The sequence below is a fragment of the Cetorhinus maximus genome, unplaced genomic scaffold (genome assembly GCF_964194155.1).
Source record: "Cetorhinus maximus unplaced genomic scaffold, sCetMax3.hap1.1 HAP1_SCAFFOLD_694, whole genome shotgun sequence".
Taxonomy (NCBI): domain Eukaryota; kingdom Metazoa; phylum Chordata; class Chondrichthyes; order Lamniformes; family Cetorhinidae; genus Cetorhinus; species Cetorhinus maximus.
In genome coordinates, this window is record NW_027596636.1 from 143494 (window position 1) to 157935 (window position 14442).

The following is a 14442-nucleotide window of genomic DNA, read 5'->3' on the forward strand; positions in this document are numbered from 1 at the left end:
ACAAGATCCTGAATGGTCTTGACAAGGTGGATGTCGAAAGGATGTTTCCTCTTGTGGGTGAGTCCAGAAACTAGGGGGCACTGTTTTAAAATTAGGGGTTGCCCTTTTAGGACAGAGATGAGGAGCATTTTTTTCTCTCAGGGGGTTGTGTGACTTTGAAACTCTCTGCCTCAGAAGGTGGTGGAGGCGGAGTCATAGAATATTTTTAAGGCAGAGGTAGATTGCCTAATAAAAATCTAAGGTTATCGGGGTTAGATGATAATGTGGAAATCTAAACACAAGAGGCTCAGCCATGATCTTATTGAATGGCGGAGCAGACTTGAGGGGCCGAATGGTTTACTCCTGTTCCTATTTCTTATTTTTTTATACTGTCAGAGGGGCAGTGTTGAGGCAGTGCTGTACTATAAGAGGGGCAGTACTGAGGGAGCGCAGCACTGTCAAGGGGCAGCACTACCGGAGTGCTGCATTCTCAGAGCGTCAGTATTAAGGGAGTGGTGCGTTGTCAAGACGCAGTATTGAGGGAGTGCTGTACTGTCAGAGGGGCAGTATTAAGAAGGGTGCTTCAATATCAAAGGGGCAGTATTGAGGGAGTGCTATACTGTCAGAGGGGCAGTATTGTTGAAGCGTTGCACTGTCGAACTGCCAGTATTAAGGGACTGCTACACTGTCAGAGAGGAAGTATTGAGGGAGTGTTGTACAGTCAGAGGGGCAGTATTGAGGAACTGCTGCACTGTCAAGTAACAGTACTGAGGAAGCGCATCCTGCTGAAGGGTCAGTATTAAGGGAGTGCTGCGCTGTCAAGGGCCAGTGTTGAGGAGTGCTGCGCTGTCAAGGGCCAGTGTTGAGGAGTGCTGCACTGTCAAGGGCCAGTGTTGAGGAGTGCTGCACTGTCAAGGGCCAGTGTTGAGGAGTGCTGCGCTGTCAAGGGCCAGTGTTGAGGAGTGCTGCGCTGTCAAGGGCCAGTGTTGAGGAGTGCTGCGCTGTCAAGGGCCAGTGTTGAGGAGTGCTGCACTGTCAAGGGCCAGTGTTGAGGAGTGCTGCGCTGTTAAGGGCCAGTAAAAATGGAGTGCTGTGCTCTAAGGGGGACAGTATTGAGGGAGTGCCGCATTGTCAGAGGGGCTGTAATAATGAGTACTATACTGTCATGAGGGCAGTCTTGAGGGAGTGCTGCACTCTCTGAGGGGCAGTATTGAGGAAGCGCTGTGCTGCCATGGGGGAGTACGCAGATAGTGATACATTGTCAGAGGGTCAGTATTGAAGGAGTGTTGTACTGTCAGAGGGGCGGTATTGAGGCAGTGCAGCATGGTCAGAAGGGCAGTATTGAGGGAGTGCTGCACTGTCAGAAGGGCAGTATTGAGGGAGTGCTGCACTGTCAGGAGGGCAGTATTGAGGGAGTGCTGCACTGTCAGGAGGGCAGTATTGAGGGAGTGCTGCACTGTCAGGAGGGCAATATTGAGGGAGTGCTGCACTGTGAGGAGGGCAGTATTGAGGGAGTGCTGCACTGTCAGGAGGGCAGTATTGAGGGAGTGCTGCACTGTGAGGAGGGCAGTATTGAGGGAGTGCTGCACTGTGAGGAGGGCAGTATTGAGGAACTGCTGCACTGTCAGGAGGGCAGTATTGAGGAACTGCTGCACTGTTAAAGGGTCAGTACTGGGCAAGCGCAGCCTATTGTAGGGTCAGTGTTCAGGGGGTGCTGTACTGTCAGAGTGGCAGTATAGCGGGAGTGCTGTGCTGTCAAAGGCAGTACTGAGGGAATGCTGCACTCTCAGAGGGGCAGTATTGAGGGAGTGCTGTGCTGTCAGTGGGGCAGTATTGGGGGAGAGCTGCACTGTCAGAGGGACAGTATTGATGAGTGCTGCACTGTCAGAGGGGCAGTATTGAGGGAGTGGTGCACTGTCAGGAGGGCGGTATTGAGGAGAGCTGCATGTCAGGAGGGCAGTATTGAGGGAGTGCTTCACTGTCAGGAGGGCAGTAATGAGGGAGTGCTGCACTGTCAGGAGGGCAGTATTGAGGAACTGCTGCACTGTTAAAGGGACAGTACTGAGCAAGCGCAGCCTGTTGAAGGGTCAGTGTTCAGGGGGTGCTGTACTGTCAGAGTGCCAGTATAGAGGGAGTGCCGTACTGTCAAAGGCAGTACTGAGGGAATGCTGCACTCTCAGAGGAGCAGTATTGAGGGAATGTAGCACTGACAGAGGGTCAGTGTTAAGGGAGTGCTGCGCTGTCAGTGGGGCAGTATTGAGGGAGAGCTGCACTATCAGAAGCGCAGTATTGAGGGAGTGCTGCACTGTCAGAGGGGCAGTATTGATGAGTGCTGCACTGTCAGACGGGCAGTATTGAGGGAGTGCTGCGCTGTCAAGGGGCAGTATTGAGGGAGTGCTGCACTGTCAAGGGGCAGTATTGAGGGAGTGCTGCACTGTCAGAGGGGTAGTCTTGAGGGAGTGCCGCATTGTCAAAGGGTCAGTGTTGAGGGTGTGCTGTAGTGTCAGAGGGGCAGTAATAATGAGTACTATACTGTCATGAGGGCAGTATTGAGGGAGTGCTGTGCTGCCATGGGGGAGTACGCAGATAGTGATACATTGTCAGAGGGGCAGTATTGAAAGAGTGCTGCACTGTCAGAGGGGCGGTATTGAGCCAGTGCAGCATGGTCAAAAGGGCAGTATTGAGGGAGTGCTGCACTGTGGAAGCATCATTATTGAGGGAGTGCTGTACTGTCAGAGGGGCAATATTGATGGAGAGCTGCACTCTCAAAAGGGCAGTATTGACGGAGTACAGCAAGGTCAAAGGGGCAGTACTGAGGAAGTGCTGCACTGTCAAGGGGCAGTACTCAGGGAGTGCTCTACTGTCAGAGGGTCAGTGTTGAGGCTGTGCTGCATTATCAGAGGTGCAGTATTGAGGGAGTGCTCTACTGTCAAAGGGTCAGTATTGAAGGAGTGCTGCACTGTCAAGGGGCAGTATAAAGGTAGTGCTGCACTGTCAGACGGGCAGCATTGAGAGAGCGCTGTACTGTCATAGGGTCAGTATTGAAGGAGTACTGTACTGTCAGAGGGGCAGCATTGAGGGAGTACTATACTATCAGAGGGTCAGTATTGAGGGAGTACTATACTGTCAGAGGGGCAGTATTGAGAGAGAGCTGCACTCTCAAAGGGGCAGTATTGAGGGAGTGTTGCACTGTCATAGGGGCAGTATTGAGGATGCGCTGTATTGTTGGAGGGACAGTACTGTTAGAGCGCTGCATTGTCAGAGTGCCAGTACTGTGAGAGCACTGTACTGTCAGAGGGCAGTATTGAAGGTATACTGTATTGCCAAGGGACAGTACTGAGGGAGTGCTGCACTGTCAAGGGGCAGTACTGAGGGAGTGCTACATTGTCAAAGGGTCAATGTTGAGGGAGTTCTGTACTGCCAGAGGGGCAGCACTGAGTAAGTGCTGCACTCTCGGAGGGTCAGTTTTAAGGGAATGTTGCAGCTTCAAGGAGCAGTAATGAGGGAGTACGGTACTGTCAGATGGTCAGGTTAGGGAGTGCTGCATTCTCAATAGCGCAGTATTGAGGGAGTGTCATACTGTCAGAGGGGTAGTATTGAGGGAGTGCTGCACTGTCCAAGTGTCAGTACTAAGCGTGTGCTGTGCTGTTGGAGGAGCAGTGCTGTGAGAGCGCTGCATTGTCAGATGGCCAGTACTGTGAGAGCACTGTACTGTCAGGGACAATTTTGCGGAAGTGCTGCACTGTTAAGGGGCAGTACTGGGCGAGCACTACACTATCAGAGGGTCAGTATAGAGGGAGTGCTGCAATGTCAAGGGGCAGTAATGAGGCTTTGCTGCACTGTCAGACGGTCAGTGTTGAGGAAGTGCTGCACTGTCAGAGGGGCAGTAGTCGGGGAGTGCTCTATTGTCAGGGGTTCAGTATTAAAGGAGTGCTGCACTGTCAGAGGGGTAGTATTGAGGGAGTACTATACTGTCAGAGGGGCAGTACTGAGGGTGCGCTGCGTTGTTAGAGGGGGAGTACTATGAGAGCACTGTACTGTCAGAGGGCAGTATTGAGGGTGTGCTGTATTGTCAGAGGAGCAGTATAGAGGGAGTACCATACTGTCAGGGGGAAATATTGAGGAAGAGCTACACTCTCAAAGGGGCAGTAAATAGAGGGTGCTGCACTGTCGAAGGGGCAGTATTGATGGAGTACTGTACTGTCAGTGGCTCAGTACTGAGGGAATGCTGCACTGTCAGAGGGGCAGTATTGATGGAGTACTGTACTGTCAATGGGCAGTACTGAAGAAGCACTGCACTGTGGAAGGGTCAGTATTGAGGGAGTGCTGTATTATCAGAGGGGCAGTATTGAGCTAGGACCATACAATCAGTGGGGTAATATTGAGGGAGAGCTACACTCTCAAAGGGGCAGTAAATAGGGAATGCTACACTGTTGAAGGGCAGTACTGAGGGAGTGCTGCACTCTTAAGGGGGCAGTATAGAGGGTGTGCTGCACTGTCAAAGGGTCAGTGTTAAGGGAGTGCTGTACTGCCAGAGGGGCAGTATTGAGTCAGTACTATACTGTCAGAGGGGCAGTATTGAGGCAGTGTTGCACTGTCAAGGGGCAGGACTGAGGGAGTGCTGCACTCTCAGAGGGGCATTATTGAGGGAGTGCTGCACTGTCAAAGGGTCAGTGTTGAGGGAATGCTGTATTGTCAGAGGAGCAGTATTGAGGGAGTACCATATTGTCAGGGGGGCAGTATTGAGGGAGAGCTACACTCTCAAAGGGGCAGTAAATAGGGAGTGCTGCACTATCGAAGGGCAGCACTGAGTGAGTGCTGCACTCTCACAGGGGCAGTATAGAAGATGTACTCTATTATCAGAGGGGCAGTATTGAGGGAGTACTTCACTGTCAAAGCGGCAGTACTGAGGGTGCGCTGTGCTTTGGAGGAGCAGTGCTGTGAGACTACTGCATTTTTAAATGGCTTGTACTGTGAGAGCACTGTACTGTCAAAGGGGCAACATTGAGGGAGAGATGTGCTGATGCAGTGTCAGGACTAAGGGATCTGTGCCCTGTTTTAAGGGCAGTACTGAGGTAGTGCTGCCCTGTCGGGGGTGAGTACTGGGGGAGATTGCACTGTCGGAGCGCTGGACTGAGGATGGGCTGCGTGGTTGGAGGGGCAGTACTGTGAGAGCGCAGCATTGCCAGGGGGGCCAGCACTGTGAGAGTACTCTACTGTCAGAGGGGCAGTATTGAAGGTGCACTGTATTTTCAAGGGGCAGTACTATGGGAATGCTTGACTCTCGGGGGTTAGTATTAAGGGAGTGCTGCACTGTCAAGGGGCAGTATAAAGGGACGGCTGCACTGTCAGAGGGGTAGTATTGAGGACCGTGTGCTGCACTGTCAAGGGGCAGTACTGAGGTACTGCTGCACTTTCAGAGGGTTAGTATTAAGGGAGTGCTGCACTGTCCAGAGGCAGTACAAAGGGAGTGCTACACTGTGAGAGGGGTAGTATTGAGGACCGAGTGCTGCACTGTCAAGGGGCAGTACTGTGGGAGCACTGTACTATCAGAGAGGCAGTATTGAGAGTGTACTGTATTGTCAAGGGTAGTATTTCAGGGCATGCTGCAATGTAAATGGGCGGTACTGAGAAAGTGCTGCACTCTCAGGGCGGCGTTATTGAGGCAGTGCTGCACTGTCGAAGGGGCAGTATTGAGGGAGTGCTGCACTCTTCAGAGGGGCAGTACAGAAGAAGTGCTGCACTGCGTAAGAGTCAGTACTGAGGGAGTGCTATACTGTCAGAGGGGCAGCATTGAGGGAGTGCTATACTGTCAGAGGGGCGGTATTGAGTGAGTACTATACTGTCAGAGGACAGCATTTACAGAGAGCTGCACTCTCAAAGGGGCAGTATTAAGCGAGTGCTGCACTGTCAAAGGGACAACACAGAGGAAGCGCTGCACAGTTGAAGGGTCAATAGTGAGGGAGTGCTATATGGTCAGAGGGGCAGCATTGAGGGAGTGCTGTACTGTCAGAGGGGTAGCATTGAGGGAGTGCAGCATTGTCCAAGGGTCAGTACTGAGGGTGCGCTGCGTTGTTGGACAGGCAGTGCTGTCAGCGCGCCGCATTGTCAGAGGGCCAGTATTGTGCAAGCACTGTACTGTCAGAGGGGCAGTGTTGGGGGAGTGCTGCACTGCCAGAGGGGCAGTATTGAGGGAGTGCTGCACTGTCAGAGGGGCAGTTTTGAGGACAGAGTGCTACACTGTCAAAGGGTCAGTTTGAGGGAGTGCTGTACTGTCAGAGGGGCAATATTGAGGGAGTGTTGCACTGTTAAGGGGCAAATTAAAGGGAGTGTTGTACTGTCAGATGGGTAGCATTGAGAACAGAGTGTTGCACTGTCAAGGGACAGTATAAAGGGAGTGCTGCACTGTCAGAGGGGTAGCATTGAGGACAGAGTATTGCATTGTCAAGGGGCAGTACTGAGGGAGTATTGTACTGTCAGACTGTCAGTATTTAGGGAGTGCTGCACTCTCAATATCGCAGTACTGAGGGAGTGTTGTACTGTCAGGGGGCAGTATTGCGCAAGTGCTGCACTGTCAAGGGGCAGCACTGGCGAGTACTACATTGTCAGAGGGGCTGTATTGAGGGAGTGCTGCATTGCCAAAGGAACAGTATTGAGGGTGTACTGTACTGTCAAGGGGCAGCACTGAGGCAGTTCTGCACTGTCAGAGGGGCATTATTGAGGGTGCGCTGTACTGTCAGAGAAGCAGTACTGAGGGAGTGCTGCATTCTCAGAGGATTAGTGTTGAGGGAGTGCTGCATTGTCAAAGGGGCAGTATTGAGGGACTACTGCATTGTCAGAGGGTCACTATTGAGGGAGTGCTGTATTTTCAAAGGGACAGTACTGAAGGAGTGCTGTGCTGTGCTGTCAGAGGGGCAGTAGTGAGGGATTACTGAACTGTCAAGGGGCAGTAATGAGGGAGTGCTGCACTGTCAGAGGAGCAGTATTGAGGGAGTACTGTGCTGTCAAGGGGAAGCACAGAGGGAGTGCTGAACTGTCAAAGGGGCAGTATTGAGGGAGTACTAAATTGTCAAGGGGCAGTAATGAGGGAGCCTTGCATTCTCAAAGGGGCAGTACTGGGGAACCGCCGCACTGTCAAGGGGCAGTACTGTGGGACTGTCGCACTGTCAGAGAGCCTGTATTGAGGGAGTGCTGTATTGTCAGAGGGGCAGTATTGAGGGAGTACCATACTGTCAGCGGGGCACTATTTAGGGAGAGCTGCACTCTCAGGGGGGCAGTATAGAGGATGTGCTGCACTGTCAAAGGGTCAGTGTTGAAGGAGTGCTGTACTGTCAGAGGGCCAGTATTGAGGGAGTGCTGCAAGGTCAGAGTCGTATTGAAGGAGTGCTGTACTGTCCTAGTGTCACTAATGAGGGTGTGCTATGTTTTTGGAGGGGCAGTAATGTGAGAGCGCTTCATTGTCAGAGGACCAGTACTGTGAGAGCACTGTACTGTCAGAAGGGTAGTATTGAGGGTGTACTGTATTGTCAGAGGGGCAGTATTGAGGGAGTACTGTTGTGCCTAGGGTCAGGACTGAGAAAGTGCTGCACTGTTGAAGGGTCAGTGTTGAGGGAGGTCAGTACTGAGTGTGCGCAGAGTCGTTGGAGGGGCAGTACTGTGAAAGCACTGCATTGTCAGAGGGGCAGTACTGAGGGAGAGCTGCGCTGTTAGAGCTTCAGGCATAAGTGATTTGTGCCCCATGTGAGGGGCAGTACTGAGGGAACGCTGGCCTGTCGGGGGTCAGTACTGAGGGAGCACTGTACTGTTGGAGCATCAGCACTGAAGGGGTGCTGCTCTGTTAGAGGGGCAGTACTAAGGCAGCACTGCACTGTTGAAGGTCAGTTCTGAGTAAATGCTGCACTGTCGGAGGGTCAGTATTGTTACGATCTGTTAGGGACCATTAACATTTAAGGAAGAAACCCAGACACACATCAATTGACCGACAGAACTACGCCACAAGATTTCACATTTTTAAACAAAAATAAATGTTATTGTATAACAAAATAAACAAAGTAAGCACTTAACCCTAGTTTATAAGACATATTCTATATACTCAGTTCTACTTTTTACTTCCCCCCAAGAGTTTCCTTCATTTCAAAAATCTTGAAAGTTCATTCACTTTTCCTACAACCAACCCAAAAGGTATGCCACAGCCCTCCAGAATTACTTTAGTTGCCCTTAGTATTCCAGCTATTTCTCCGAGGTAAGATTCTATAGTTGTCCTGTTAGCTTTTGGCTACGTGACCCTCCACCTTTTACTTTAGCGATCTCACTACTGTGGATGCCTCAACTCCTTGTTCATGTTGCCAGCAGAAACCTTCCCACAGCGTTACAAGCTAACTCTGCTGACTGCATTCTGCCACAAGACTCTGTGAGGACTACTTTAGATTTCTTCCACTAGCTGCAAGCTAGAGAAAATCTTCCAGTGAGGTGCAGTCTTCACCAAAACAAGGCTACAACTGCCACTGTCTGTTCCCAAACTAAATTACTTGTTTCTGTCAACAAACACACACAGACAAATCAAACAAAAGAGCCTTCTAACCAAGGCTCCACCCTTAATCACTATCACTAGGCTTTGGGATGATTCAGCCAGAAATGCAAACAAATTATTTTACCTTCAACATAACTCTGATTCTGTAATCCATATGAATAATTTCCATCTCTATTAGAGTTTTATGTTTTTCCTTCCCAGAATTGTTTTCTCTGACCTTTTACACTAACATGGGCCCAACCTTGTAAGTGTAATGAACTCCAAGCTTGTTTGAATTGCATTTAGTTCAGGATTGCTTATCAGTTTCTTAATCAAAAACCCCATTTTCTACAGTTACAATCTTAATTCCTTAAAGTAAAAGTTATATTCTAAAGCATATGAGTTATGAACTAGATATTTGCAACAGTACTGAGACAATGGGTAGAATTTTCTGTGCCCAGTGGTGTCAGGCGTCATGGCGGGAAGGACAAAAATTAGTTTCACGACATCAGTTTGCAATCGTCCGCTCCGCCTGTCAATGGTGGATTGCGCTTCCTGCTGCCACACGTTGAAAACTTCATGTTGTACATCTGCATGTGATTATAAGCCCAGCTCGTTGGAATCAACCCCCCATGCTCGATCATCTGAGCACACTGACATGTTTCACAACAGCATTTATAAGGCATGCACCTGGCGAGCTGTACTTCTAGGGAACTCGGAGATGAGGGCGTAGTAACATTGCGTAGCACTCACAAGGGTTGCCTGTTGGACTTCAATGTTGGGGCACTGCACATTCAGGCAAGGGCACAGGCAGGTTGCCTTTTCCCGGTTGCCTGACAATGTGGTGCTGGAGCAAGGGCTGCACTGCGGTTGAGGCGAGTTGAGGGGAGCAAGGGCTACACTGTGGTTGATGGATGTGCACAAGCACGTGCTGGAGTGGGGGAGGGAAACAACCACGCATTAGGGAAATCTCTGCAGCTGAGAGAGTTCAGACACAGCCACATTGACATGCATGGAGTCAGGCCTCTAATTTATCTGCCCACTCAAGCAACGCAGAGACCTGAAAGTGCCACCAAATGCTCCAGAGCTTTTCACCCCTTGGGCACAGACTGCAAAGTAATGACCGTTTTTAGTGGACTGCAGAACAATTGAATGACTGGGCACGTTGTACAATCTCCTTGCTAAAGCTGGCCATGGAGCAGTTATTGGTGGAGGCGCTCACAGACCCTTGCAACGTCATCTCTGGGATGCATTAAGGGGCCTTCGGACTTAACCAAGAGAGGTTCTTAGATAACCCACACATCTCTCTCTTTCATTCTGCAGGAGGAGTACATGAGGAGCATGGAGCCTGGTGACCTAGCTGTATGCCTCATGGCTTACAGAGAGCAGAGACGAAGGAGAAAAGCAGCGGAGGTGCCTGGCTGGGCTGAAGGAGGAGCAGCACCCTCAGGAAGAAGGGGCGATTGGGGCTCCTGCACTCTGGTCTGGTGGGGCCCTGCAAAACGGTCCACAGAGGGTGTAACGCGTCGTTGTCACCCGCTGCGGCCTTCACAACCTGCTGCTTCAACAGGGAGAGGAGCTGGTTGAAGAGAAGATGGAGGAGCTGAATGTCTCCTCCGATGAGGAGGACGTTGACGGGGATGAGGGTGAGGAGATCTTCAAAGGCGAAGATGACAGCGATGAGGCCATTGCACTGGCCAGACGAAGCAGGCACGCTTGGGAGGCTCTCATAGCTGCTAGATTTGTGGAGGGTGATGACAACATGCAGTGAGGTGACCCCATAGATCATCACTTTGCATTTGTGAATGTTTGACTCCTATCTTGCTGAAGGCAGCGCACATACCCTCTGTGATAAAGCCCCTGTCATGGAGACGCAGCGGATGCCCATCCTTCGTGAGCTGAACCCTTCAGGACCACACTGTCACCGGTCACAGATATCGATGACATGGGGGGCCAGCCACCTCTCAAAGGTGCTGGGAGCACACAGACAGAATGACGGAACTCTGTGTCACCGGCCCAGGACATTCTGGCAGCAAAGATAAGCACCATCGAGGAGCAGGCATGAGTGATGCATCCAGTAACAGTGAAGGTGCACCATCAGCATGCTGGGAAGGACAGGGAGGAGGGAGGACAGGGAGGAGGCTCTGGCCTGAGACACCTGCCTTTATCTTTTGCAGGTACCAAGGTTTCACATCTGAGTGACACGAGCACTGGTCATCAGAACAAGGAGCCATAGGCAAGGAGACATTCTTGGGACAAAAACAAAAAATGCTGGAAAAACTCAGCAGGTCTGACAGCATCTGTGGAGAGAAAGACAGAGTTAATGTTGCGAGTCCGCGGACTTAAAACATTAACTCTGTCTTTCTCTCCACAGATGCTGTCAGACCTGCTGAGTTTTTCCAGCATTTTTTGTTTTTGTTTCAGATTCCCAGCATGCGCAGTATTTTGCTTTTATCTTAGACATTCTTGGGAGTTTATTAATAAAGTGAACATTATGTACAAGTGATTGACACCCCTGCCAAGGCTGTAAAATTACATCTTCTTAACCTTCCTAACTCAGCCACCACGTCTTGGTGCTCCCTGGACATCCGCAGTGAAGGAGACAGCCCGCTGACTGATACGCCCTGTTTGACCTTGATGGGCATCCTCTGGAGGACTGAGACCTGGAGAGCTCCAGCCTGCTTCTGGGGTCCTGCTGTGTGGCAGTGTGGAGCTCCTCAGCCTGTGGAGCTGGAGCTGCTGGAGTCACAGGAAGAAGGCATTTGAATGGGCCAGATACTCCCAGAGTCACCTGGGTGGTTGGCCCGTGGGTGTGCACCTGCTGATCCTCCTCCCTATGGGTGCCTGAGGGTCCCTGGCTGACTCCTTAAGGAGAAGGAGAAGCTGGAGTGAGATCGAGCTTCCCTGCACCCGTCTCGCATTGACACTGTTGGAGGCCAACTATGGCATCAGCCATAGGACCGATGTCCTGGACCAAGGTCTCTATGGCGGCTGCCATTCTACCAGTGCTGACCTCGGAGTGTTGGCGTACCAGCGCTATCACCTTAGCCTGAAGGCGGATGGACTCCTCCATCGTGCCTTGCAATCTGAAGAGTGCAGCAAACATCCCTTCCTGATGCTCCCAAGCTTGCCTTTGCAGCTCCAGCAACTGAGGTGTGACCAAGTCCAGAGGTTCATCATCTAACTCGGACTCAGCAGATTTCTGGTCTCCTGTAGTCCTCTGAGTGCCAGAAACCTGGGAAGTCCCTGCCTCCACCGGCAGTGGATCAGACAGTGCAATGTTCTCACCAGATTGTGATCCTGAGGCTACTCTAAAGCTTGATCCCACCGAGGTGTGTGTCTCTGCACTGCTGTAGGGTATGGGTGAGAGCTGTGACAGATCTTCATTGAGGGTTTCAGCAGATTCCTCTTCTGAGATATCTTCGAGACTAGAGTCGAGGACCTGGGTTGTGGACCCCCTTGGCTGTTTCCCAGTTGTGCCTGTGAGAGATAATTAATGCATGGCAGTGGCTTGTGAAAGAGGACACATCACTCATGGTATGGTTGTCTGATGGATGTTGCACTGCTGGGTCCTCACTTGGTAGAGCAGCGCCGACCTCACCATCAGCACAGGAACGGTCCAGATCCTCGCCGGCCAGCTGGATGGCTATGTTTTCAAAGTTCATGAGGACCTTGATTTCAGGCATTCCTCCACCAGTATGCGACCTCTCCCTTTTGCTGTGTGCCAGCTTGTCCTGAATGAATACAGATAGAGAGAGTGTAAGCAGGATGCCTGCCAGGCCAGATGATAAGGAAGCCTGGCATGTGTGGGTGGTGAGTGATGCCAGGACAGGATGGGGACAATGAAGGTGTGTGTGAGAAAGTGAATGGTGATGTCTCTTGATCTGACAGTGAGTGAGATCCCTGTGGATGTGGGTTTGAGTGTCTGAGTTGAGAGTGATGAGAAGAGAGACTTATGCTGGCCAAATGGAGATCATTCATCCTCTTTTGGCACTGGATGGCTGTCCTCTTTTGAAGGCATTGGCAGTGACCACCACTGCCACCTCCTCCCAAGCCAGATTGGTGATGTTGCAGCCCCTCCTGTGGCCAGAGCAGGGTTACAGGACATCACGATGGGCCTCCATGGCATCCAAAAGGTGTTCCAGAGACGGGTCACTGAATCAGGGGGCTACTGTCTTCTTGCCTTTGGGGGCCATGTCTTCTGTGCAGCAGTCCTGGGCTGGAAGCATTGAGAGGTGTGCCCGCGGCTGCACTTAAATATGGCGCCTGATGTGATGAAGTGGCACAGTTATGGTGTGGCGGGCAAATCAGAGGCTGCCTGCCAGCAAAACGGCATGTTTCCTGGGAATGCATGATTAATGAGGCAGATTTGGGACGATAAGGCGTGAAAAGCCGCCATTGTAGACGGCGGATAAAACATCCTTTTTCCTGCCTGCTACTGCACTTAGTGCAAATCTGGGACGATTCCACCCAGTATCGCACTGTTGAGGGACAGTATTAAAGGAGTGCTGTTGCAGGTGCCACCTTTCAGATGAAACGTTAAACTGGGGACCCTTCTACCTGCTCAGGTGGATATAAAATATCCCATGGAAGTATTCGCAGAAGAATGGTGAAGTCCTCTCCAGTGTCATGAGCAATATTTATCTATCAACCAACATCACAGAAACAGATTAGGGATATATTTCATTGCTGTTTTTGGGAGCTTGCTGTGCACAAATTGACAGCCACATTTCCCACATTAGAACAGTGACTACATAGCAAAACAACTTAATTTTCTGTGAGGTACTTTGGGATGTCTTGAACAACACTGTATAAATGCAAGTCTTTTATTTGACTGATTCTAGAAACAATAAACACTTTGGGGTGAGATTGTTTTTTTGCCAGCAGTGTCAAGCAAGGAATGGCAAATTGTCAGACTGTTTCCCCTTATGCCTGTTTCTGTCAGTGCCCGATTCACACCGTGAGCATTCAAATCGCACCTTGCCCCCACAGAGCCCCATTCAGACTGTGCCCCATTTCCACTCGGCATCCGATTCACACCACAGCCCCTTCACACTTCCACAATTCTTATATTGTTGCCATCAATCATTTTAATATACTCGTTATTTGTGTTGAATCTTTGCAGCAATCAAGAATGTGAGAGGTGAGTATTACCTGAACGGTCACTGGACCATCGACTTCAGCCGGGCTCTGTACATCGCCAACACTGTCATACACTACGAAAGGGGATCGGAGGGTGACCTAGCCTCAGAGGTCATTCATGGTCGAGGGCCGACCTCTGAACCCTTGATACTGGAGGTTAGTGTCAATATAAAATGGTATGTTACTCACAGTAAGAAAGATGCAGAATCCATATCAATTGAGTTATACGAAGGGACTCATGACCATAATAGGGATATACTATTGTCCATCAAATAGCATGTGGGAATTTTACAAGATGAGTAGCAGGCATAGAATACTAATCATGGGAGATTTCAATTAGACCCAGATAAACTGAGAGGAAGAAGAGTGAAAGAGGAAAGGGAATTGAGTTTTGATTGGCCCGAACACATGGGCCAAATGACCTCTTGTGTTGTAAATTTTCTATGATTTCTAAGATTTTACTATGCATGCAGACTCTTTCTCGTTCAGTATGTAAGAAGCCCAACAAGAAAGGAATCATAAATATAAAAGCAAAACGCTGCGGATGTTGAAAATCTGAAACAATAAAAGAAAATGCTGGAAAAACTTCGCAGGTCTGACAGCATCGGTGGAGAGAGAGAAACAAAGTTAACATTTCGAGTCTGTATGACCCTTCTTCAGAGCTGAAGAGAAGGAATCATTGCTGGAGCTTGTAATGGGTAATGAACCAGAACTGGGAGAACAAGTAAGAGTAGGGGAGCATCTTAGTAGTAGTGATCACAGGTAGGATTAGGATTGACAGTGACATAAATAGGACAAAGACTGGAAGGACA

The 14442-nt window shown here is 50.3% G+C and overlaps 1 protein-coding gene across 1 annotated transcript in view; it reads left to right on the forward strand.

The window, feature by feature from the left end:
* LOC144674543 (papilin-like) overlaps positions 1 to 14442 on the forward strand; it is a 163118-nt gene that overhangs the window by 124257 nt on the left and 24419 nt on the right. The window contains exon 8 of the mRNA XM_078535844.1: positions 13614 to 13786. Within this exon, the coding sequence (XP_078391970.1) occupies positions 13614 to 13786 (173 nt within the window). The remainder of the gene's footprint in view (positions 1 to 13613; positions 13787 to 14442) is intronic.